This window comes from Mauremys mutica, chromosome 24 (assembly GCF_020497125.1).
Source record: "Mauremys mutica isolate MM-2020 ecotype Southern chromosome 24, ASM2049712v1, whole genome shotgun sequence".
Taxonomy (NCBI): Eukaryota; Metazoa; Chordata; order Testudines; family Geoemydidae; genus Mauremys; species Mauremys mutica.
The window spans coordinates 17,313,924-17,340,283 of NC_059095.1; the positions used below are offsets into that span (position 1 = coordinate 17,313,924).

Here is a 26,360-nt window from a genome sequence, read left to right on the forward strand (position 1 = left end):
GGGGTAATAGGCGCCTGTAGAAAAAAAAGCCCCAAATATCAGGACTGTCCTTGTAAAATAGGGACATCTGGTCACCCTATCTTGACCAGACATTGAGCACTGAAAATATCTGTCGACTCGGAAGTCTTTTGTTCAGGAAGCGCCCGGTGCTACCAGCTGCGGCAGTGACCCCAGGTCACCCACTTGGACGTGCAAGTCGCGGACAAGGCTCTTTGGTTGAGAGGAGCAAACCCTGGCTACCCTCAGCCAGAGCCCTCCGCTGGGTGCACAGCGACGCGAGACCCCCGTTCCGGGACAGGGGCTGGGAGCCAAGGACCGAGCTGTTCCCTGCTACGAGTCGGGGATTCGCCTGCCCGCTTGGTGCGGGGCCGCAGCGCCAGAGAAGGCCGCGGCGGGCTGGGGTGGCGAACACAGTCCAAGAGCGAGGGGCTCTGCCGGGCCGGGGGCAGGCGGGCGGGCGGGGCGCGCCGCACAGGGAGACGGAGCCCTGCGCGCTGCTTCGGGGCGGCAGGAAGGGGCCGGGAGCAGCCTCGGGGCCCAGGCAGGGGGAGCGGGGCCCAGGCGCGCCCCGCCTCTGTTCCGTGCCCACAGGCGGAGCCAGGGACTCACCTGGGCGACAAGGAGCAGGAGCAGCCCAGCCTGGACCCGGCTTCTCAGCGCCGCCACCATCCTGAGAGCCGCCGCAGCCCCGGCTGTTCGTGAGCAGAACCTGGACCGGCACCACTCCGGCCGTGTTACCCAGCAACCCGGCCCCTCTGCCCGGAAGTCCCGCCTCTGGGAGGGGGCGAGCGGAAGAAGCGGCCAATCAGAGGACGGGGCTGTGACCCAGACTCCGGAAGAGGCAGGGGGAAAGAGCAGCGGGCTGACGTGCTTCGTGGGCGCAAGATGGCGGTGAGTAGCGCGACAGCCGGCGCTGGTCTCCCCCGAGCGCCGCGCCGGGCCGGGCCGGGGTTAGGTCTGGCTCTGGCTCTGGCTCTGCTAGGCTCTGCTAGGTCTGGCCCGCGGAGCTGCCTCGTCGGAGCGGGTGGCAGGAGGCTGTGGGAGCTCTGCCCCCGCGGCCGCTCAGAGGGGCCGCTCAGAGAGCCCCTCCCCTCCCGGCCCCTCCACGGAGCGCGGCGGGCCAGACGCGCGTGAAGCCACCCGGGGGGCTCGGCCCCGCGCGCTGGGTGCGAGCGGAGGTGAGTCCGCCTGGGGTCCCGCAGCGAGAACCTGCCCTGAAAAACCCCGGCTGTGGGGGGCGAATGCTGAGCTGCGTTACTGGCGGGGGGGCAGCGCCTTGCGGCGGCGGCAGCAGCACGGCAGGTGACTGGTGTGGCACAAGCTGAGATGATGCCAAACACAGAGAGGCGCCGTAAAGGAAACCAGAGTGTAAATTTCCCTTAGGAAAGTTATCACGGATGAAGAAGAATCCAGTACACTGAAAGTCCTCGTGCCCGAAGATTTAGCACATGCCATGAGACTCTTATAATCTATCACTACTGTCATTCCTGAAGCTAGTGTGTTGAGGAGTGAGAGTTTTATGGCTCAATTTAGAGATAAAGCTGTTACTTGAATACTCCCTCCGTTTGGCAAATGTGTTGTATGGTGGGATCAGGTTGGTTTGTTGTGTACATTATACTCCAGAGTTGGACGAGGCTTTTGGTAGCCTGCCTTGAATTCAAAGGGCCTACCTAATGAAGCAGGTTGCATCTTGTGTGGCCTAAAATTCATGCAACAGTCTATCTAGATCCAAACAAAGGTATGTTTGTGGGCACTTTCAGTTTCTGTGGGCTAATCCAGCATTTGAAGGCACTAATAGTTTGTGCTGAAGAGCTCCCTTGCAATTAAGCAGGTCACACTTTCACCATTCTTCTTCTAACTATTAATATATTATTAATTATTTTTATTGGCGGACCCCTTTGTGGCAAGCACTGGCCAAACATGTAACCAAGAGATGGTTCTGGTTTACTTTTTAGTTATGTTAGCTCTGCTTCCTTTTTTTTCTCCCTAGGATAAAGAAAAGAAGAAGAAAGAGAGCATTTTGGATCTCTCAAAATACATTGACAAAACAATTAGAGTAAAATTCCAAGGTGGTAGGGAAGGTAAGTTTCAAACTGAATTATGCTGGTTTGCAGATATCACGCATTTGCAGTATAATGAATCCCACATCCATAATCCTAACTTCTTTTTTGCCTCCTATAATCCCTCCATGTGCTCCAGTAACACCACTGCATCTTTAGCTCTCCCTGGTGCTCACTCTTATCTCCCCCTCTCCCTTATTCTTCTACTTAACCTCTCTCTCCCCTCTGGTACTTTCACCTCAAAAAACAAATTACAGTTTCTCCCATTTTAAAAATATCATCCTTGTCCCCACTTGCCTCTCCAATGACTGTTCTGTTTCCCTTCTCCCTCTCATCTCTAAGCTTGTTGAATGCCTGTCTACAATTGCTGTCTGAAGTTCCTCTCCTCCAATTCAATCCAAGACTCTCCAGTCTGGCTTCCATCCCTTGCACTCAACTGAAACTGCTCTCACCAAAATCTCTAATGACTTTTTTCCTAGCCAAAAACTCTGAACCAGTACTCCATCCTCTTCCTCCTTAACTTGTCATTCATCTTTGACACCGTTGGCCATGCGTGTGGTTTTTTTGGTTTGTTTTTGTTAAACCTTATCCTACCCTGGCTTCTGTGACTCCTCTCCTGGTTCTCCTCTCGCCTCTCTAATTGCTCCTTAAGCATGTCCACTGGATGTCCAGTTGCGGGAGGAGGGACTTTCATAGGGCTCTTTCCTTGATTCCTTTCTCTTCTCTCTCAATACACCTTATCTCTGAGTAGTCTCATTCACAGACACAAATTCAGCTACCGTCTCTGTGCTCATCTCTCAGATCTACCTCTCTACTCCCAAATTTTGTTCTTCTGTCCAAACTAAAATCTCTGCCTGTCTCTCTCTCATCTCCCCAAGGATGTCTAACCAGCCATCCTTTCAAGCTCAGCGTGGTTAAGAGCTCTTAATTGTCCTCTCAAGCCTTCTCCCCCCACCTTCTTTCTCTGTCACTGCAAACAACATCACCATTCTGCCTGTCACTGATGCCCATGTCACAGGCCTATCATTTTTTATTCAAACCTCTGTCTAGGTACTCTATATTTAGGTGATGCATCTAAATATTGGAGATTCTTTCTGCATAACATCTCTTAAGATATGGCCTTACAAGCCGTATGCATCCAAGCAGCTAAAACTCTTGTCCAGGCTCTCATCATCTCATGTCTCAATTACTACAGCATCCTTTTTCTCTGGCCTTGAGAAATGCAGTCTTGCCCTGTATCCATTCAGAATGCTGCCTCAAAGATCATTCTCCCAGCCCGTTGCTTTTACCCCATCACCCCTCTCTTTGCATCCCTCAACTATGACTCCCCTTTCTCTAACACATCAAACATCTTGTCTTCACTTTCAAGGTCCTTCACAGCCTATCCATGGTCTACCTATCATCACTCATTCACTATTGAAATATTGACTCCCCTCTCTCATTACCCAAAGATGCCAGCCTCCATCACCCATTTGTTAAATTTTCAAACAAGTTCTGCCCCTCCATAAACCCCCATAGAACTGTATCATTATCCTGCTTCAAATCTCTCCTTAAAACTCCCCTTTGCTGTGTTGCCTATAAAGAACTTGATAGTGGTTAGCCCATTAGTGCAGTGATACTGCTGCCTAGCATGCTTGCTGATATATGGTTCGTCATTTCCTTGTACTCCCGTCTATCTCAGTTTGTCTGCTGCCTTATATTGTAAACTCTGGGGCATAGACTATCTTTAGTTCTGTTTTCGTACAGCACCTAGCACAATGGAGTCTTAGCATGACTGGGGGTCTTGGACATTATGGTAATACAAATGGTAAAACTGGCTTTTACAACAAGGTACTTGACTCTTTACAGTATATACACATGAAGGCAATGCCTGTGCCACAAGAGCTTACATTCTAGAAAAGATGCACAGGAGATGGGATGCATTGGGCTGTTTAGGGGGACTTACTGTGGTCGTTCATTTTGTTATAACCAAAATATGAAAATTTACCAGCACAGACACAATCTACTCTGACTTGTGATTATGTCAGTTAAACAATTACTAGCCTATTAAACTACGTTTTTGCTCTAGTGAGCACAGACACTGCATTTTGTGAACGAAAGGCTGTGCTAATCTACTGACCACACAACTAGAATTTAAACATTTTTTCACTAGTTGAAATGGCTTTTTCTCTGCTTAATTGTTTGAATAACCTGAAAGTTCTAGAAGCAACTTGTCATGCTTCAGTGTGGTCACTGATGACATCTTAATATGATGAGACGGGCATCCTCCACTCCTTCTCTCTCCCAGACCAAGCACTTTTTGGTGGCTGCTCCCATTTGTTTCCCCTTCCCAGTTTAGGAGTGGGGTGGAATTTAGGAATTTTCTTACATCTTGGCTTTGGGATTTTTCTTCCTGTTGCTACAGTCTTGTAAAAAAGCAAGGTGTATTTTAGTTTCTAACTTTTTGTTTTTGTTTTTGTTTTTTGTTTTGTGTGTTTGGTCTTCAGCTAGCGGAGTCTTGAAAGGGTTTGACCCTCTTCTAAACCTTGTGCTTGATGGCACTATTGAATATATGAGAGGTATGTAACATGCCATCTGAAAGCCTAGAGTAACTATGGAAGCTGATTTTGTGATGTCAAGGATTCACTTATAGATAAAACGCCCGAGTCTCCAAACTGAATAACTAGGAATAAGGCTGCAAGTCTGTCACAAGTATCAGAGGGGTAGCCGTGTTAGTCTGGATCTGTAAAAGCAGCAACGAATCCTGTGGCACCTTATAGACTAACAGACGTTTTGCAGCATGAGCTTTCGTGGGTGAATACCCACTTCTTCAGATGCAAGTGAATACCCACTTCTTCCCTTGCATCTGAAGAAGTGGGTATTCACCCACGAAAGCTCATGCTGCAAAACGTCTGTTAGTCTATAAGGTGCCACAGGTTTCAAGTCTGTCACAGATTCTCTGACTTTCTGTGACTTCTGCAGTGGTCAGTGCTGGCTCAGGGACTGCCTGAGCCCAGCAGCAGCAGTTTGAGCGTGTGGGAGGGGGCTCAGGGGATTGTGGGAGGGGGCTCAGGGGATTGTGGGGGGAGGGGCCCCACTGCAGCTCCTAGGGGATGCCCCCCCAACTCCTGTTGGCTGCAATTCATGGCCAATGGGAGCTGCAGAAGCTGGCACTTGTGGTGGAAGCAGTGGAGACCCTGCCCCTGACTCCGCCGCCTAGGAGCTGCAGGGATGGAGCCAGTAGGAAGCCCCACCAACCCCCTCCTCCCCCCCAGCACTAGTGGGGTCCCAGGACACACACCACAGCCCCCCTTCCTCCCCTCCCCAGCACTAACAGGGATTGTGGGGCATGTGCTGCACCCCCCCATCCCTTTCTCCCCCAACACCAGCAGGGGTCCTGGGCCACCTCCCCCAGCACTCACGGTGCTCCCGGACTGTCCCCCCTAGAGCACCCGTGGCCCTCCGCTCAAGTTTTAGTCAGGGTGGGTGTTTTTAGTAAAAAAAAGTCATGGACAGGTCAGAGGCAGTAAACAAAAATTCATGGGCCCATGACCTGTCCATGACTTTTACTAAAAACACCCATGACTAAAACATAGTCTTAACCAGGAATCACTACTAAGGGGCAGATCATCTTAACTGCTGTGAATCAGTGTCATAGGTAGTAATTGCCTGATATCACTTCCTCCCACAAAATGCCTTTAACTCCATTAGCTTCTTTGAAAATCCCAACCTGAAGTGTTAAACATCCAGGACCTACTGAGATTTCATTAATCTTCTTTGAAAATTCCGGTCTTAGCTGTCTTATGAACCCCAGGGCACTCTTGTAAAATTACCATCAGCACAGACAGGTGATCCATTACAGCTGACGCCTGCTTCCCCTTTTTGTTTAAAAACAACACTCTTGCTGTATTATGATCTTTACCTTAAAAGCAGCAAAGAGTCCTGTGGCACCTTATAGACCAATAGACGTATTGGAGCATGAGCTTTCGTGGGTGAATACCCACTTCGTCGGATGCATGGCGACGTCACATGCATCCGACGAAGTAGGTATTCACCCACGAAAGCTCATGCTCCAATATGTCTGTTAATCTATAAGGTGCCACAGGACTCTTCGCTGCTTTTACAGATCCAGACTAACACCTCTACCCCTCTGATCTTTACCTTGTTTTTTAGCATATCCTATGATACAGCATAGAATCATAGAATATCAGGGTTGGAAGGAAAGGGACCTCAGGAGGTATCTAGTCCAACCCCCTGCTCAAAGCAGGACCGATTCCCAACTAAATCATCCCAGCCCAGGCTTTGTCAAAGCCTGACCTTAAAAACCTCTAAGGAAGGAGATTCCACCACCTCCCTAGGTAACCCATTCCACTGCTTCACCACCCTCCTAGTGAAAAAGTTTTTCCTAATGTCCAGCCTAAACCTCCCCCACTGCAACTTGAGACCATTGCTCCTTGTTCTGTCATCTTCTACCACTGAGAACAGTCTAGATCCATCCTCTTTGGAACCCCCTTTCAGGTAGTTGAAAGCAGCTATCAAATCCCCCCTCATTCTTCTCTTCTGCAGGCTAAACAATCCCAGTTCCCTCAGCCTCTCCTCAGAAGTCATGTGCTCCAGCCCCCTAATTCATTTTTGTTGCCCTCTGCTGGACTCTCTCCAATTTTTCCATATCCTTTTTGTAGTGTGGGGCCCAAAACTGGACACAGTACTCCAGATGAGGCCTCACCAATGTCAAATACAGGAGAATGATCACATCCCTCAATCTGCTGGCAATGCCAGGTCATGAGCATCATGCTATCTAACTTTCAGGAGGGTGCACAGGGTCAAAAGTATGCATGTTTATTGTGTCACAAAGTATCATCGGTCCAGTTGGCCACAGTTTTAGAATAAAATTTTATTTTTCAGAAGTAGATTTAAAAAAAAAATCTGTGGAATGCTTAAAAATAATTGCTAAATGTGGTGACTACACAAAAGTATAGCATTTGATGTTGCAATATCCAGACGAGAATGGACTGCATCAGACATCAGTAGGGGAACAGTCATAGAATTGTAGGACTGGAAGGGACTTGAAGAGGTCATCTAGCCCTGCATACAAGGCAGGACTAAGTATTACCTAGACCATTCCTGACACGTGCATTTGTCTAACCTGCTTTTAAAAATCTCCAACAATGGCGATTGCACCACCTCCCCAGGCAATTTATTTCAGTGCTTAACTACCCTGACAGGAAGCTTTTCCTAATGTCCAATATAAACCGCCCTTGCTGCAATTTAAGCCCATTGTTTCTTGTCCTATCCTTAGAGGTTAAGGAGAACAATTTTTCTCCCTCCGCCGTTATGGCTAAGTACTAGGGATGAGCAAATGTAATTCTTGGTGGGTGAATTTTATATATGGAAAAGTCTGTCTTCCTGTAGTTTTTGGTCCCAAAATCTGTCTGGAAGAGTGTTTTGAAACTGATGATTTAGGGATTGGGGAGTTCTTTTGTTATCTGGACACCAGTTCTTAGGTGCCTTGTTTGATAAGAGCTTTTAATGTCTAGCATCTGAGGAATCTGAATGGTATGTCCTTCAAAGTAAAGTTCATAGATTGCAAGGCCAGAAGTGATCATTGTGATCATCTAGTCTGCGCTCCTGAATAACATAGTATCCTAGAACTTCCCCAAAATAATTCCTAGAGCAGATCTTTTAGAAAAACATACAATCTTGATTTAAAGATAGTTATTGATGGAAAATCCACCACAACATAGGGTTAATTACTCTAATTGTTTGGAAATAAGGCATGTATTTTTTTATCTGAATTTGTCTAGCTTCAACTTCCAGTCATTGAATCATGTTATACCTTTCTCTGCTAGATTGAAGAGTCCCTTATTAAATATTCCCCAAGTAGATACTTGTAGACTGTAATCGAGTTATCCTTTAACCTTCTTTGTTAAGCTATATAGAAGGAGCTCCTTGAGTCTATCAATATTAGGCATGGTAGCAAAGAGTCCTGTGGCACCTTATAGACTAACAGACGTTAGTGGGTATTCACCCACGAAAGTTCATGCTCCAAAACATCTGTTAGTCTATAAGGTGCCACAGGACCTTAATCTGAATCTGTAAAAGCAGCAAACACGGTTACCCCTCTGAATATTAGGCATGTTTTTTATTCCTTTAATAATTCTCGTGGCTCATCCCTGAACCCTCTCCAGTTTATCAACACCCTTCTTGAATTGTGGGCACCAGATCTGGACACAGTATTCCAGCAACGATCATACCAGTGCCAAATATAGAGGTAAAATAACCTCTCTGTTCCTATTCAACATTCCCCTGTTCATGCATCCCAGGATAGCATTAGCTGTTTTGGCCACAGCATCAAACTGAGCACATGTTCAACTGATTATCCACTATGACCTCAAACCTTTTTCACAGTCACTGCTTCCCAGGGTAGAGTCCCCCATCTTGTATGTATGGCCTACATTTTTGTTCCTAGATGCATACATTTAGTCATACTAGAATGCATAGTGTCTGCCTGTGCCCAGTTTGATCCAGATTGCTCTAAATAAGAGACCTTCTTTATTTACCACTCCTCCAACTTTTGTGTCATGTGCGAACTTTATTGCTGGTGGTTTTAAAAGGTTTTTCTTCACCAAGTCATTGATAAAAATTAGGTCTGTCAAGCAATTTTAAAAAAATCGTGATTAATCGCGCTGTTAAACAATAATAGAATACCATTTATTTAAATATTTTTGGATGTTTTCTACATTTTCAAATACACCTCAACCCCGATATAATGCGGTCCTCGGGAGCCAAAAAATCTCACCACCTTATAGGTGAGACTGCTTTATATCGGGTTTGGTCCGGTATGCCATGATTCTCTGGCGGTGATTTAAAGGGCCCAGAGCTCTGGCAGTGGGGCTCGGGCGGGGATTTAAAGGGCCCAGGGCTCCCCGCAGCGGCCGGAGCCTCTGGCCCTTTAAATCACTGCCCAAGCCCGGCTTCCAGAGCCCTGGTGGGGATTTAAAGGGTCCGGTGCTTCAGCTGCTGTGGGGAGCCCTGGTCTCTTTAAATCACCGCCGGAGCTCTGGCAGCAGGGCTCAGGCAGGGATTTAAAGGGCCCGGGGCTCCCTGCAGTGTCTGGAGCCTCTGGCCCTTTAAATCACTGCCCGAGCCCCGGGCTCGGGCTGTGATTTAAAGGGCCCAGGGCTCCCCATGAATTCGGATATAAAAAGGATATGTAAAGCAGCGGGGCTCAGGTGGTGCCTTAAAGGGCCCGGGGCTCCCTGCTGCTTTACCACGTTATGTCCAAATTTGTGTTATATCGGTCGCGTTCTATTGGGGTAGAGGTGTATATTGACTTCAGTTAAAACAGAGTACAAAGTATACAGTGATCACTTAATATTTGTAATAAAAAATAAATATACTGTAAAAAAATATTTATCAATTCACCTAATACAAGTACTGTAGTGCAATCTCTTTATCATGGGATGCTGTTTACAATCCTTTGCTGCTGTAGCTTCTAGTCTGGACTGCTCACAAATAGTCTGCAGCATGCAAGTCACTCCCAGCTATGTCTGCGTGTGTGCTGCAGTCAGGCAGCCAGCTGTACCTTGGCTCTGCTGCAGGGTGACCCTACCACACTCCCAGTCGTAGATTTTTCCCCCATGCATGTATGTCTTGTATGTCCCAGCCCTCTCCTAAAACCATACAAATTCATATAAAGTTTGTATTTGTTTAATAGGAATAATATGCACAGACCTGCTTACCCCAAATGGAGTTTCACAGGCACTTCAGTGTAAACACACTGGATTAGATAAAAGAATAAGTTTATTACACACAATTTATCTTTTTGTAGTTGTGTACAAGTAATGAGGAATAGAAGTCAAAATGGTTACAAGAAAAATAAAGAATAAAACACAACTGGTGCACAACTTAAACTATATTAAATTCAAAGCAAAGTTTTTCTCACCATATTCTCTCAGAAGTCTTACAGACCAACTTTTTAGGTCAGGACCCCTTCCCCAGTTCATTGGTTGCTTCCTTTGTTCCTTTTGGTGCAGTGAATTGATGGGCGCAGAGAGAGAGATGATGTGCTTTGGGGTGTTTGTCCCTCATTTTTATAGTGTCAGTCCTCCTCTTAGAAAACATTTCCAGCTGAGATTCAGGAGGCAGTCTATAGGAAAGGATATTCTCTTCTGCTTTTCCTCACCTATTTGAGGTTTTTGTCTACCCTTCTATACGATGACTCTGTTTACTGCTTAAATGCAAATTAAACAGAGCACACATTCCTTTGTTTGAGACAGATGTGTTGGCCAACCTCCGTTTGGAACATATTAATAACGCCATACAATGGAGTCTTATAACATACAATCTTATAACGTCACATACAATGTTGTCACACGCATTTTATCAGAACACTGACAAAAAGTAAATTCTGAGTTTTCAGGTGATCCTTTGCAGGACACACTTTGTACAAAAATTATTACAATAGTGTGTAGGGTGTGGACATAGGTGCATTCTGTCACACATGGTCATTGTCACAGCACAGGATATGTGCAGCTTTGAATCCTCTGTTATTAACTTTATTTTTAAGGTATGCTGCATGTTTGAAGTGACTAATGAGTCAATATACTCAAATAACAGGCTCCAGTGGAATTATTTAATCAAAGATTATCAGATTAGTACAGCACTATGCAAAATACAGAAAGAATAGATACATTACCACATTTGTGTAAGGGAAAGAGCTGGCCTCTGTTTCTCTCTCCTCGCTTTCTGGTGGGATGCTGATATTCTGCACTCCCCAACCTGACTTCCAAGACCTGGGGGTTTTTTTTAGAAGTTATGAGATCAAAAACTCGTTACTGAAGGGGAAAAAAATACTTTCCCATGATAATTTTACCATGTATTTTTGGTTTTCTACTTACTAATGGAATTTCAGCTTACCTGACCGAGTGAAAAGGAATCTCTAGTCTTATCACTATTACTAACAGCTATGACAACTGACAGTTCTGAATGTGTTAAAACCTTTCAGTGGTCATTATTTCCTCCATTACAGAACCAATGTGCCATAACAAATATTCCTTATTGATCACCCAGATTTTTATAACATACTTCTCTAGACATTTTTACTAGCTTGAGGGGTCTTTTCTGTGAATACTTGGATCCCAGAGACTCGGAGAGCCTGAGGATAATTAGATACAGCCCAGCCCTCAATCACCTAAAATTCCTGAATACCAGTCATTCACAAGTTAAGAACCAACATGCTGGGCCTTAGAACTTAGACACACTCTTGCTAATATTGTAAAGATTTTAGGAGAATAGTTAATATGCAAGTGAGTTTAATATAGAAAGAAAAGAAGACTAACAAAGTGAGTGTTTAGAGGTACTAATAGGATTCAAAAGTTTATAAGACTAACACTTAGTCCTGCCATTAGTGCAGGCAACTGAAGTAGATGACCTCTCAAGGTCCCTTCTGGTCCTATGATTCTATGAAGAATGATAGAGGAAATTTAATCTCTACTCTATAAAATAATTGTTGAATTCTGTTCTTTTATTTATGCTGTCATTGTAACCCTAAGCCCTCCTGGGTGGTTTTCTTTCAGATCCAGATGACCAATACAAACTAACAGAGGATACCCGTCAGCTGGGACTGGTGGTTTGCAGAGGAACATCTGTGGTTCTTATTTGTCCACAGGATGGAATGGAAGCTATTCCAAACCCTTTCATTCAGCAGCAGGAGGGCTAATGTTTTCTTGGGACTTATTGAAGCCTCAAGGCTGCAAATCATTGGAGATAATGGACAGTGTATGAGAAACCTTCCCATTTTGGGGAATAGATTGTTTGGTTTTTTTAAATGTTCATTTTATAAAGGGTGGAAGGACCTTGACCTTTTACGTTGCCATTTGCCACGGTGATAGCAGGAACACTGAATGGCAACCGCAAAATAAGATCTAATTTTGTTCAATAAAGAAAAACTTTATTACTGTTCTAGTCAGTGTTCAAATTGAAGTCTTAAATGGTACAGTGATCCCTTTCTCTATTCTGGGTTTAAAATGACTGTTTGGAACTAATAGTAGTGGTAGCCAGCAGTCATGCGTGAAGACTGGGTCTAAAAGACTGACTAAATACCCCCCAAACCAAGTTTTCATAGTAGGGGGACAAAGTGGGTGAGGTCATATCTTTTATTGGACCAATGTCTGTTAGTGAGAGACAAGCTTACACAGCTCTTCTTCAGGTCTGTTTTTTCCATTCTGTTTTTGTTCCTCTAGGCAGCAGAATTCATAGGCAGGGACCATTTCATAGAGCATCTTAAGCTCTGTACTAGTGATTTCTTACCTGCCTGCCCACTCTGATACTTACAGGGAAACAAATTTGAGTGTTTACTGACTTGTTACCATTCTTTATAAACACCAGAGCTAAGAAGGGAATCTATCAGTTTCAGGTTCTTGTTCCAAACCTTGCCTTTGGTGGAATTTCTAAAGTCAGTCTTCCCTAGAAACATCTGTGTTGAGTGCCCCAGAAAATTTCAGGCTTGGCTGAGTGTCCTAAAACCTACTGAAGTTACCTGTTTTCTTCTATATGGCAGATTGGACCACAGAGAAGGAACATTGGTTTTGTTCTGTATGCTTTATTTTAAAATTTAATTTTCTACTGCAGGCAGTCTAGTAGTACTAGGTTACTTTATACCTTGCACACATACTCCCACTTGTGATTTCTTCTTGTTGACTTTCTAAACTTTATACATGATACATGGGAAACCTTCAGAACAACTGTGAATGAATAAAAAGCTCTTACGAGGCTAATTTGCTGCTGTTGTGCTTATCATATCAATTTTAATCTGGAAAGTCAGTCTTGTAAACTCAATATAGCATATAAAAGTCAGCTAGAGTTCTTTCTGGCTCATGCAGCATCAATAATAACAATGCTGTCCATATACGTGGTCTGGGCAGCTCCATTGAACGTAATTTTGCATGGCTCTGAAGGTAAACTTTGTTCTTTAATTGGACTTGGTTATATAGTCTTGCTAAGATAGGAGCTGAAATAGAATTACTCTGTTTTTTTGGCTGCATGGACTCTGTATTTTGAAGAGTGGGGGGTTTTAAATCTCCCTTTTTTGTCACAAGAACGTTGACAGTCTCTGAATACACATGTGAAACTTCAGGGAGAAGAAATTCCCCGTTAGTATACCAGTAAAAGGCTGTTTAAGGAGGGATAAAATGATGAAGGTGTTGGATTTTAGTTTTTATAAGCTTTTGCTAGTTCTTGATCAAAGCTGTGCCAATTATTTTTTTAAGTTATTTTCTGTAATTGTGATACCTTTCAGTAGTTGACAGGAGTTTTACCTGTAGAACATGCTATGTTCTAGAACTCACAAATGTACTGGGGCTTCTGCAGAAAAATCACAAAACTGGTACATACACACACACACACACACACTCACTCTCTCTCTCTCTCTCTCTCTCTCTCTCTCTCTCTCTCTCTCTCTCTCTCTCTCTCTCTCTCCCCCACACTTTGGAATCATATGTGATGCAAACCTACTAAAGCAAGGACATGAAAAGTTAAGCTACTTAACAGTGCATGCCTGCCTTCTCCAACAACAACCAGACACCTCCCCTGCTGACTGTGCACCAGAACCTTAATTCTGCCATATCTCTGCATAGATCTTGGAAGAGCATGCCAACTATGTATGGCAGTGGTGAAGAAGGCATAGAGATGTTTGCGAGCAGAGAGGGTGGAGGGGAAGGTGAAAGGAGACCAAGTCCGATGTACATATGGACTGATCTGGGGCCACCACTCCATTTGGAGATGGAAGTCAATGAGGAAAGATGGCTCCTATAGTTGCTGAAAAAAATCTCAGAAATGAGACTTTCCCCATCTCCTCTGCCCCATCTTCATTCTACATTTGTGGGACTGAGTGAAAGAATAAGAATCACTGCTTCTCCATGACCTTGGCTCTGTTTAATTATGGAAAATGTGGTTTCTGGAAAATCAGATTTTTCCATGGAAAATGTCAATTTTGCTGACAAATATCCATTTTCCTAATGGAAAATTAAAATGTAGTTTTAGGGGGGTTTCAGCGTTAATCTATATCCATTTAAACTGCTGCAGTGTCCCATGGTGCAGCATGGGAGAGTTAGTCTAGCAGGGGACTTTGGCTTGTAAAGAAGAATGGGAGCATGAGCCAGATGAACTACATGCTTCTAGGAGACTCCAGGGCAACTCAAGCACACACCAGTTAATATTGACTCTTAATAATCAGATATTGCCAAATCAAAATTTTTTTGAACTTTTTGTTCTTCTAAAAGTTTTGATAGTTTGACTTTTTGTCCCAATTGAGGCTGAAAACATGATGAAATACTGGAATTTCACAGGGGACAGAAATTGTTTTCCAATCAGCTATAACCATCCCATCCTGTCCCTTGACATGGATAGATGAAGAAGGTTAGATCAGTGTGTGGAGAACTACCTGGTTCTTTTGAAAGGCTCTCATATACCATGGTGATGAACCATAGTATAAGTATTTAGGTGGACCTACTACTGGACCAGCAATACGATGACCCAGAGCACTTCTAGAGAATAATATTGCCTTTACCAGTGCTACGGGTAACAGCCAAATCCACCTCAGGTCACGTATCTTAGAATCTGACCATATCAGCTGGGAGCTTGTGCACTTTACATTGACTGACAAATTACAACTGCTCTCTGGAGCAGCCCTTGTGTTATTAATGAGGGATTGGGTTGGTAGAAAAGGATAGCATCAATGCTAAAATGCAGAATCCCAGTCTCTCCAAGCTGTAGCAGCCTGGTATGAGTTCTGCAGAGCTCAATTTCAAGGATTGGTAACAAATGTGGAGGCATACTTACATCAGAGCACCCAGCATCATTTAAATCCAAAATGTCAGATTGATTAGTGTGAGGTTCAGAGTAGGAGATAGTTGAGACCTACTACCAAGGTCCTTAGAAAAGGGCTCTTAACTGCTAAAGAAACATTATTGTGAACCTCATGCTAGGAGACAGTTTCTCCTTAGCTGGAGGAACAGAGGGGGGACTTTCTACTGCAGCTGACTTTCTGAGCCACATTCACTTTGCAGAAATACCCCCATCTGTGAAGACCTAGGTAATTGGGAACAGTGAGGGAGGGCATATTCACACTGTTCTCTGTGAGAAGTAGAGTGGTGCTGGTGGGATCTGGATCCATTCCAGGGCACCTAGATTTGTGCCTCAGTTTAGTTGGTTGCTTGTGTTTATCCAGTATTAAGTTGCAGATTGAACTTCTTCATTTAGAGAAAGACCTGGGAGTTATGACTCTTAGTTCTTGTTTTGTTTTACAACAGACTTTCTGCAGTTGAGAAAACCGGCTGGCTCCTTTTGGTTTTACTTTGTGAAGCCCACATCATTCTGAACTTCCTCTGCTTCCCAGAATTGCAGAGAGATATGATGGTTTAAAATCACACAATTAATTTCTCAGCTGTTGCTTAGTCAAACCATTTAACTGCATTGTGGTGAAAACAGGGGCTGGGAGTTCTGGGCTCTCTTGCTGAATCTAAGATTTACCCTGGGGGCCAGGACAAATCACCTCACCTCTCTGTGCCTCAGTTTCTTTGGGAGTAGAGATCAGCTGCCTATCCACCCACAGAGACTGGTTAGGGTTAGTTACCTGGATTTTGTAAAACCTTGAATGAAAACCACTGTATAACTGCCAAGTATTTATTTATTTCTTATTAAATTATGGATTTTGTCTAGGGTGTGCAGGGTTTGTTTTTTTCCATTCAGTCACTCACCATTAGGCTTCTGAAATCCATGAGCCCCGTCAGAGGGGCTTATTACCCCTTACTCTTAATGTTTATAAACTAGCCACAAAACCTCAGTATTGATTTACAGCCTTACTGTGGCAGCTGCTGAGGGGTCTGAGAGGAGTGAAGTGGTGGCAGAATAAGCTTAGTGAGAGTGGGAAAGACAGTGGAGCCAGACAGGAGCGTAGGAAGCATGGTCTATTTTTAGGACAAGGCTGGCATATCCCATATTTATTAAAGTCACAGTTCCAGATGCCTCACATGAGCAAAGGGTGCTGAAGGGCTGAGTTAATTTTAACTCCTCCAGCTGACAACTAACATGGACTGTGCACAGGAACCAGAAGGGCTGAGACTTCAGGCAGAACCAGTTACCGACACCATTCTTGAGATTGGACAGAGACTGTTCCAAGTCAATCGTGGTGCACTATCTCTCCACAGTCGCTATTTTGAGGCCATGTTTTTTGGGGGCACTAGAGAGAGCTCCGAACACCACATAGTGATCAGAGGAGTAGATGCAGAGACTTTCCAAGTGCTTCTCGAGTTCACTCGCACAGCCAAGGTGCTCATAACTCTGCACAATGTCACCCGCCTGCTGGAAACAGCTGACTTCCTCCAGTTTGAGAGAGTGAAAAGGATGTGTGAGAAGTTCCTGGAGAGGGAGCTGCATGTTTCCAACTGTCTGAGCCTGATGGCCTATGCCCAATGCTTTGCCTGTCCAGAGCTTCATGCATCAGCTCTAGGCGTGGCTCTCACGCACTGGACGGAAGTGACTTCTCAGGAAGAATTTAAGAAGCTTCCCAAAGAAATTTTGCTGCAGCTCCTGCAAAACGATGACCTCTTTGTTCCCCGAGAGGATGTCGTTTTTGATACTGTGATGAAATGGATAATGCAGGACCCAGCATCTAGGGAGGAGGCCTTCTTGGACTTGGTGGGGCAGGTCAGGGTAACCTTTCTGAGTCTTTCCTTCCTCGATACTTTGGTGAAACAAAGCAAATGTCCTGGAGAGAAGGATACCTCTGCCAGGCTGCTAAAGAAGTTAGACAGCTGCCCTCCGCTCAGCTGGAGGAACGTGGAGCTGTCTCATTGCACCAGCAGAAGCTATGAGACCCTATATGTTCTGGGAGGGAAGCATGATAAGGAACAGCAAGAATTGTTTCAATTTCAACCTAAATCTGGCACCTGGCATCTTTGCTCCCCGCTGCAGCGCAGGAACCTCATCCAGTATGCAGTGGCAGCAGTAGGTAACTCTCCCTGAGATGCATGTGTACTCAAAACTCTTTGCAACAAATAGTGTAGGTGGCACCTAGCAAGAACTGGGCAAACTCAGAGGAAGTCAGGGGTTAGAGTCTTGATTACCATGGGCTCAGATTCTCCCCCCCCCCCCCCCCCCATTAAACCATCAGTGCTGTTAGTGACTTAACTCAGACCTAAAGTTGTCTTTGGTTCAAAGACCTGTTAGTCCTGGTGGTTGGGCTGTAAGGGGTTTGTATGGGGACTTGACTGAAAAAAGGAAATATTCATTCTTTCTGAATTTGATGACCATGGGGCATAAACATTAAAGCTCTTACTCTACTCCCACTTACATCAGTTGTGCAGAGTAACTCTATTGTATCGCTCCCTTCCTAGGGCCCGAGCCCTCTCTGTCACAGTGATGATCTTCAGAATTAGCTGCACAGACCTGACTCTGTCACACTGAGTGCATTACTCTTACGGGAGAGTTGCTATATTCTGTTAGTCTGACACATTTGAGCAAATGCTGAAACAAATGTTGTAAACTGGTATGACATTTAGTGCAAATTAAAGGGCAGATTAGCTCTGTCTATCTTTGCAGCCATTTTGTGATGGCTTTGGAGTGATCAAGTTGTAATTGGAGGAATACTTGTGGAATGCACATTTTAAGCTTAGTTCTCTATAGAACCTTATTTTAAGAGTTAGCTTCCTCCTATCAGGGAAGAGAAACAAGGCCATCTGACTTACATGACCAATCACAATGCAGGCAATGCAGCTAAATGTCAAATACCGAGTGTCAAATATTTGCAGCAAACTGTTCATCACTCATCCATATTAGAAGCTGAAGGAGAGATTAAGACTCCAGTCCTGCACTCTGATCTACATGGGCAGACCCCATACCTACCTGGAGCCCCATTGATTCCAAGGAGAACTTGCTCAGGTGCAAGGGACTCCATACATCAGGCTGCAGGAAGGAAACCTAAATGTGCAAATTGCTTGAGGGGAAGTGGGCAGCAGGATATGCATGAGGATGGCTGAGAGATGCCTCTGCCTGACACTTCTTTCCATTCTATCCCCAGGGAACTTCCTTTTTGTCACAGGAGGTTATTTCCGAGATGCGTTTGTGTGGTACAGCGTGGACTGGGTGTTGATCTATAATTGCTGGGAGAACAACTGGCTGGAAGGGCCTGCTATGAAGCAGTCTCGCAACAGTCATTGTGCCGTAGGGGCTGGGCTCTATCTGTACGTGCTTGGAGGGAGCACAGATGAGGGCATAATCCCAGATGTGGAGCGCCTGGCATTAATGGACTCGCAATGGCAAAGCATGAGCCCCATGGTTCAGCCTGTGGAGAGAGCAGGTGCAGTCAGTGTGGGGACCAGGCTTTACGTGGTCTGTGGCCTGGATGAAAAGGGAGATGTGTATGGTGGAGTGCAGAGACTGGACATGGAGAAGGATGTTTGGGATGTCATCTCCTTCTCACCACTTCCCAGGTGAGGAACTCTGCTCTGAAATGTGACTCCCTGAAAAAGATTTCATGGGGATTTCATTGACGTCAATGGCAAAACTCCTACTGACTTCAGTAGAGCCGAATTTCACCTCTGGTTGGTCTGGTATGATCCATCTGATCATGCTGGTTTCTGTTTGTAACCTGTATCTCTTCAAGCTGTTCCATCTGTTCCATCTCTTGAAGGGATAAGGTGATGTCCAGGATAGGTTCCCTAGCAGCACTTAGATTGGCCCCTATTTTCTAGGGTCACAACTGTTCCTCTTTTTAAAAGACAAAATTAAATTTATTATTGTTCATACTATTCTGACCTCCTTGTAAAGCACTCGCAGATAAAAAGTGCTATATAAGAAATAGGTATTATTGATTGATTGTATTTATAAATTTCTGTTTCAGTGACACCAGAGGCTGCACTCAGATCAAGCCTCAATGTGCAGGGTGCAGCTCAAACCTCTGCCCTAAAGAGCGTACACTTAATTTAACTCCAGATGCACCAAGTGAGTGTTACAAACAAATGTGTGGAGGGAGCAGGAAAGAGGGGGCATGAGTCAGACCCATCTGCTTCTGCCCAGAACAGTGCATGCAGTTTGCTGAGGGTTTATTTACTTCTCTCTTTAGAGATAAACATATCAGTAGTAGAAGTTCCAGCTCAGCCCCCCAGCCATTGTTGTCTGGCTCTCAAATTAGTGTGAGTCAGAATCAATATAAAAGGGACAATGCCAAGATGAAAATCACATCACAAAGATTTGCAAAGTAAAGAATCACATAGCATTTAGTTCAAGGGTCCTCAGACATTTAATTGGCTGCCTTGACAGTATTTTAACAGATTCTCTTGTGGACACATCCTCTATTCACCAACCTGTGAAACACGTCCCCTCCCATTCGTGGGTCCATAAATTTCATGGCCAGAAGGGACCACTATGATCATGTAGTCTGTCCTCCTGCATTGCATAGACCAGACAACCTCACCACTCCTCCTCATATCTAATCCAGCAACTTTTAGCTGAGCTACAGCATAGCTTTTAGAATGACAGCAAATCCTGATTTAAAGACTTGAAGTAATGGAGGATTTACAACACCCCTTACTGACTTGTTCCAATGGTTATTCATTCATTGTTAAAGTAGGCATCCTATGTCAGTTAGAACTTTGCTAACTTCAGGCAATGGCTTGTGATTGAATTAGAGCATATTTAATAGAAAGACTGATCCAGTCTTCATTTAAAGGCTTCAAATGAAGGTAAATTGACCACATTGCTAATCTGTTCCAATGGTTAATTACATTCACTATTAAAAATGTGCATCTTATTTCCAGTTAGAATGTTGCTGACTTCAACTTCCAGCTATTGGATCTTATGTATTTCTGCTAGACTAAAGAACCATCTAGTATCAGATGTCTTCTCTTTGTATAAGTCCTCGCTAGATTGTAATTAAATCACATAATCACCTTCTCTTTCATAAATTAAATAGACGGAGCTCTTTTGAGTCTGAGTTTAAGGAGTATTTTCCAGACCTTGAATAATTCTTGTAGCTCTGCTCTAAGCCTTTCCAATTTGTCAACATCCTATGTAAAGTATGGGCACCAGAACTAGACACAATGTCCAGTAATGGTCTCACCGGTACCATATGCAGAGGTAATACCACCTCTATATTCTTCATCAATATTTCCTTGTTTATACACCTTAGCTCTTTTAGCTGTACTATTGCACTGGGAGTTCATGTTAAGTTGATTATTTATAATGACCCCTAAATCTTTCTTGCAATTACTGCTTTCCAGGACAGTTCCCAATCCTAGAAGTACAGTCCACATCCTTTGTTTCTAAATGTATGACATTGCATTTAGCTGTAATTAAAACATATATTCTTTAATTGCATCCAGCTAACCAACAGATCCAGACTGCTGTATATCAGTGACCTGTCTTCATTGTCATGAACACACTCCAGTACTGTTCTCTGTAAGCTTGCTTGCAAGCTAATCCTGTTGTCTTCATACATCAGCAAGTTGGTAGCCATATCAATGGATAATCATTCTTGCACTGTGCTAATCTGTGTGTCCTTCAGTAGATCTTTTGGCACCAAACATAACTCAGAGTCTTTAAGCTGTTCTTGTTAAATGTCCTCACAAGAGCAGGCAGAGTCTATTCTAATTGCCCTCACCCAATCTGCAACCATATTTTGCTTTCCAGGTTTATGGTGAACTGTGAGTGTATATCCAGACAGTTTGTGAATCCATCTGCACAGGCATCCTTCTGGGTGGTGCTTCATAAGGAGCTGTTACCCAGGGTTTCTTAAATACAAAGCTTTTGGTGACTACTTTTTGCGAGGCGGTATTAGGAAATAAATTAATGAAGATGCACCATGTCTGTCTGCTAGATGGTTGGCATAAATCATACAAAGGGCTTGTCTACACTTACCGGCGGATCGACACAGGGCGATCGATGCATCGGTGGTCCATTTAACGTGTCTAGTGAAGACCCACTAAATCGACCACAGGTCACTCTCCCGTCAACTCCTGTACTCCACCTGAATGAGAAGCACAAGGGGAGTCGATAGAAGAGCATGTCTAGATGACATCACGTAGTGTGGACCCTGCAGTAAGTAGATCTAAGTACGTTGACTTCAGCAACGTTATTCACGTAGCTGAAGTTGCGTAACTTAGATATACCTCGCCACGTAGTGTAGACAAGGCCAAAGTTAAGTGCTTTTACTTAAAGCCTTTACTTTTATTTTAGTATTCAGCACTTTTACAGGAATCCCTTTACTTAAAGCTTTTGCTTTGTTTAATCTTAAGGGGATACAAACACAGTAGATTACAGCATTATCCCACAAGTCTGGAGTGGTTTTTGAGTATTTTAACAGCAGCGTTTTGGTGGCCAGCCTTCCGTCTGCTGCTGGAGATTTTTTTAATGTGTTCACAAAGCAATCTGCCTGTCTCAGACCCTTAATTTTTTTATACGTAGAAAGTTACAAAGATATCTTAATCAAAAGTGTTACATAGCTGACCAAACAAAATCAACTGTTGGGCAAAAAGCAGGCATTACAAAAACATGTTACTAAGAAAAAAATGGTTAAAGCAGTTTGGAGCTGTTAGGCTGGCAGTTATATTTTCCCATAATGACAGTTTTAAAATATATTCAGACTTCCTGTTTTTTTACGTATTAGGGAGGACAGAGTCAGGCTAACTTCTGGTGATTGTCTTAACCCCTCCCTCCCAGCTTCGCCTTAGTAATGCTAAGTTCCTGCAAAGGCCTACTAAATGCAATAAGGAGAATAATTGATAGTCCATTTTAATAATTGGCAGTGACTTGGACTCCTGGCTGGTTGCTGAAAATGTCCCTCACCAGAGCCACTGCAGGGCACTGTGCCCTGTGTACACTGTGAATTTGAGTATGGAAGATAGGCCTTGAAGGCCTCCACACTTGGCCCTCCAGTTCCGTAGCCAAATCCTTGATTTCCCTCTCATTTAATTTGTGACCTCCAAAATCCACCAGTCTGCACCTACCGAGCTCATCAATTTGTTTAAGTGCAAATCCCACAGCAAACTTTGAGGCATCACAGGTTACAAGGAATGGATGTGATGGATCTGAGAAGTTAAGCACAGCATGGTTTAGAAGTCCTTCTTTCAGTGACTCAGATGGTTTTTGGTGTTGCTCTGTCCAGGCAAAGTTGTTCTTAATTAGCTGGTATAATGGCGCTGCTGCCCATGCTGCAAAATTTTGTACAAATCTTTGTAGAATCCACAGAGAACTACAAATGGTTGAACCACCTTTTCCTGGTTTGTTGCAACCTTCCAGTCTTTTGTAACATTCAGTTTCCAAGGTGGGGGCTCCTCACTGACTATATGTCCTGGGAAGGTGATGTGACTCCTTGTAAACTGATATTTGTTTCCCAAAAATTTAAACCCTGACTCCTTACAAAGCTTTAGGATCCTTTCCATTCCTACCAGATGTTCCTTCCATGTTTTGTGGGAACAAATGAAGTCATCTAGGTATGTAAGTATGTCTTCCTCCGAAGCATGGGGCAGGGGTCGCTTGCTTAAGGAGTGGGTGGATCGGCTTATGTGGCCTGCATCTTGCAGGAGGTCAGACTAGATGATCATAATGGTCCCTTCTGATCTTGAATTCTATGATTCTATTATCAAAACTTGGGTTAGACTATTTGCTATCCTCTGAAATGTCCTTGATGCATTCATGAGCCTGAAAGGTGTTCTGCAGAACTGAAACACCCCATGGGTTTCACAAAGGCAGTTTTTTCTCTATGCTCAGGTGCCACTTTAATCAGATGACAAAGGTTGAAATTTACCCCTGTGAAGGGCCAGCACAAAGCTGATGCACTGGTGTGAAGGTCTTATGCTGTCCTCTGCACAAGTGAATTTCATTCTAAGAGCAGATCTGTTGAGAAAGATTGTAAAAACAGCCCCAAGTTGCTGTTTTGGACAATCACCACATTTTAAAATATGATCACCAAAGGCTGGTATTATTTCTATTGTTTACTTTTTTACTTTCACTGGACTTGGACAGTGACACTAGACTGCTCAGTTTCACTATCTAGTGCTCTTGCCCTAGCATTGCCTCTTGTTTGGGGCTGCAGGGGGATATTTAAATACAAAATAAAGCAGTATTCATTGAATTAAAGAAGAAAAGATAGGCAATTGCTATTAAATCCCAGGCCCTAAACTACCTGACAGTGTCCTGGGAAAGATTAATAACTATTTGAAGGAGTCAAGTGTCAGAGGGGTAGCCGTGTTAGTCTGGATCTGTAAAAAGCGACAGTCCTGTGGCACCTTATAGACTGACAGACATATTGGAACATAAGTTTTCGTGGGTGAATACTCACTTCGTCAGACACATGTCTGTTCTCTGATATTTAAAGGAGGTGATTTTTCCCTGAAGTGGATGGTTGTTATTGAAAGCTAAAGAGTAGCAACATTTCAGTTAACTTCTGATGCAAGTAAAGCAGAGAGTTGATTAGTAAGAATATTGCAGAGAGGGCCTGAGATCTTCACTCACCATCATCAACCTGAGTTATTCTCAGCAACTATACAATTTGTTGAATGATTTTCAGTTTAGAGGAAACTGGATGCATGCTGGGGGTGCTGACCTTTCTCTTTGTGTCCTGCTGAGATCACCAGTTTTCCTTCTCCCTAGGTATGACCTCTGTGTTACAGCTCTGAATGGAGCGCTCTACACCATAGGAGGTGGAGCCTTTCGCTTTGATATGGACACAGATGAATGGACCCAAGTGGATGAAGAGTGCCTGACTCAGAAATTCTTCATGGGATGCAGCACCACGAATGGCCAAATTTATCTCCTGGGACAGAGGAAGGGGAACATGGCTGTCCCCAACATGGTGCTCTTTGACCCTTACACTGACACATGTCAGGTGGTAGATAGCAAATTCCCTTGCCCCGTTCCTATTTATGGGTGTGTCTCTATACGAAGATTTGACACATGAGCTTAAGCAAGGCTGGACCCAGGCCACTATACAGAAAGGGAGTCCAGTGTGTTAACGCTTACAAGGGCTGCTATTAATTGTCTGTAGAACTTATAGAATCTTGAAAACATCATTTATTCCGCTCCTGATTTTATCTTTTTCAGTTTGGCAAATGCTGGTGTCCTTTGTCCTCAAGGAGCCAACATGGCAATGGAAGATTTGCTCCTTTCTTTATCAAGACATCGCCACTGGTGTCAGCATGATTCCATGGAAACATTTGTTAGCAAACTTACTAACTTGGCCTCTGCAGCAGAAGGAATAACAGCATTGCAGGGTCAGTCAGAAACATGGCTGTTTGGTTTTTTTTTTATTTTTCCAAATGACAGGACAGCAGCTTCTCAAATGCTGAGGAGCACTCCAGGCAGCAGCAATAGGTAATAATTGGAGATATACCAATCTCCTAGAACTGGAAGGGACCTTGAAAGGTCGTTGAGTCCAGCCCCCTGCCTTCACTAGCAGGACCAATTTTTGCCCCAGATCCCAAAGTGGCCTCCTCAAGGATTGAACTCACAACCCTGGGTTTAGCAGGCTAATGCTCAAACCACTGAGCTATCCCTCTTCCCCTTGGACAGGTGGAAGGCACCTATCCAAAGAAAACCAAATTTCAGTCATTGAAAATTGATTCTTTTATTTTCAGCCCATAGGGATGACAGTACCTAACATGCAAACAGAGCCATGGGGAGACTATAAAGACCTGAGCTACTTCATGCTTCACTCCTCTGGGTTCCTAAGGAGCCTGGGCAGGGACTTGATTATATTTGGAAGGAAAAGAGCAGGCACATGGTAGACTTTAAACTGCTTCTTTATTCAAGCCAATGCCCTCATCACGTCTGTGCTGAATCAGCTCTATGTGTAAAGTGTCACTCGGGTTTTAGGTAGCACCTAGGGAACCCTGTTCAGAGATGCTTTTGATGGCTATGGAGATAGTTCTACAAATGACAAGAGGCCATTGGCTAGCAAATAGGAGTTGAGCTTCATACACTTTGCACTGGTCTAATCTTATGATGCTCAGTCAGGGGATGAAATCCCAGCCATTGATGTCAATGGAATTTTGCAGTTAGCTACAAGAGGACAAGATTTCACCCAGGACGGGAACATCGTCCCTCCCCGCTGCAACATTTCAGTGCATTATTATGCATGAGGCTGCTTGCTTCACAGCTGGGTGACATTTTCTGACTGAAACTGTTTCTCTGCAAAAACTGATTTGGTGTCACTGAAATGTTTCAGTAATTTGTGAGACAAGGTGGATGAGGTAATATCACCAATTTGTGTTAGTTTCACTGAAGTTTTCATTTTGAAAACAAAGCCAACAAACTTCAAACAAGTCAAAACATTTTGTTTTGACATTTTCAAAACAAAATATTTAATTTTTTTAATTCAAAATAACTTTGTTACAAAATTTCCTTCAATTGTATTTTTTAAAAGTTTTATAAAAATGCTCAAAATCAAAGTGAAATGTTTTGTCTGAGGCCAAATGATTTTTTTAACCTCTCAGTTTGCCAAAAGTGTCAAAAAATTGTTTTGGGGTCAATTCAACATGATTTAAAAAAAAAATGGAACTGCCACCAAACCAAAAAAATCAGTTATTTTCCCAGCTCTGCCCATGACATGTATAACGAGAGAAATAAGACCCGATTCCTAGTCATGTTTGAAAATTTACCTGCACTTTGTGCACCAGCTGCTCCCTAAGAGAGACACTCCAATGATATATGAATATGATAAATGATATAATTTATAATGTTAAACATTATGATCTAGAGCAGGGGTAGACAACCTATGGCTGATTTTCAGTGGCACTCACACTGCCTGGGTCCTGGCCACCAGTCCGGGGGGCTCTGCATTTTAATTTAATTTTAAATGAAGCTTCTTAAACATTTTAAAAACCTTATTTACTTTACATACAACACTAGTTTAGTTATATATTATAGACTTAGAGAAAGAGACCTTCTAAAAACATTAAAATGTATTACTGGCACGCGGAACCTTAAATTAGAGTGAATAACGAAGACTCGGCACGGTACTTCTGAAAGGTTGCCGACCCTTGATCTAGAGCTATGCTGGATAGAAAATTAATTAGCCATAGAGCAAGGCATGTGACTGAGCATGCATGCAAGCACACTTCAGGTTGGCTAGGTAAAGTACAAAGCCTTCCTTTCTGTATTCTGAATTGTGCTGTATTAATCTTTGGCTAGTAATCGTTGATTAAATAAATTCTGGTTGAGATGGTTGTCTGACATCTTGTATTATCATTATTTTTAAAGTTCAACTATGTAACAATGGTTTGGAGGGTGGATAGCAGAATGTGGTTCTTATCTTGGCTCTGAACT

The 26,360-nt window shown here is 43.7% G+C and overlaps 3 protein-coding genes across 7 annotated transcripts in view; 2 read left to right on the forward strand and 1 right to left on the reverse strand.

Annotated features, from left to right (window-relative positions):
- The window catches only part of SPPL2B (signal peptide peptidase like 2B), a 141,545-nt gene extending 140,793 nt beyond the window's left edge, over positions 1-752 (reverse strand). For 3 of the 4 annotated variants that reach the window (XM_044999087.1, XM_044999086.1, XM_044999089.1), the window contains exon 1: positions 610-752. In XM_044999087.1, coding sequence (XP_044855022.1) covers positions 610-669 — 60 coding nt within the window. In that variant the 5' untranslated portion in view covers positions 670-752. The remainder of the gene's footprint in view (positions 1-609) is intronic. The other variant, XM_044999088.1, reaches the window with a different exon arrangement.
- On the forward strand, positions 748-12,005 carry LSM7 (LSM7 homolog, U6 small nuclear RNA and mRNA degradation associated). Of its 2 annotated transcripts, XM_044999090.1 has the most exons (4): positions 768-891; positions 1,991-2,081; positions 4,547-4,618; positions 11,618-12,005. In XM_044999090.1, exons 1-4 carry the CDS (start codon positions 886-888, stop codon positions 11,758-11,760), a joined length of 312 nt encoding a protein of 103 aa, XP_044855025.1. In that variant the 5' UTR covers positions 768-885; the 3' UTR covers positions 11,761-12,005. The 2 variants fall into 2 exon arrangements, with proteins under 2 accessions (XP_044855026.1, XP_044855025.1); XM_044999091.1 differs by lacking the exon at positions 4,547-4,618 and having other exon boundaries at positions 748-891.
- A 4,122-nt stretch (positions 12,006-16,127) lies between these two features.
- Positions 16,128-23,994, forward strand: LOC123355846 (kelch-like protein 23). Its single transcript, XM_044998614.1, has 3 exons — positions 16,128-17,049; positions 18,118-18,529; positions 23,688-23,994. Exons 1-3 carry the CDS (start codon positions 16,128-16,130, stop codon positions 23,992-23,994), a joined length of 1,641 nt encoding a protein of 546 aa, XP_044854549.1.
- Positions 23,995-26,360: the final 2,366 nt, after the last annotated feature.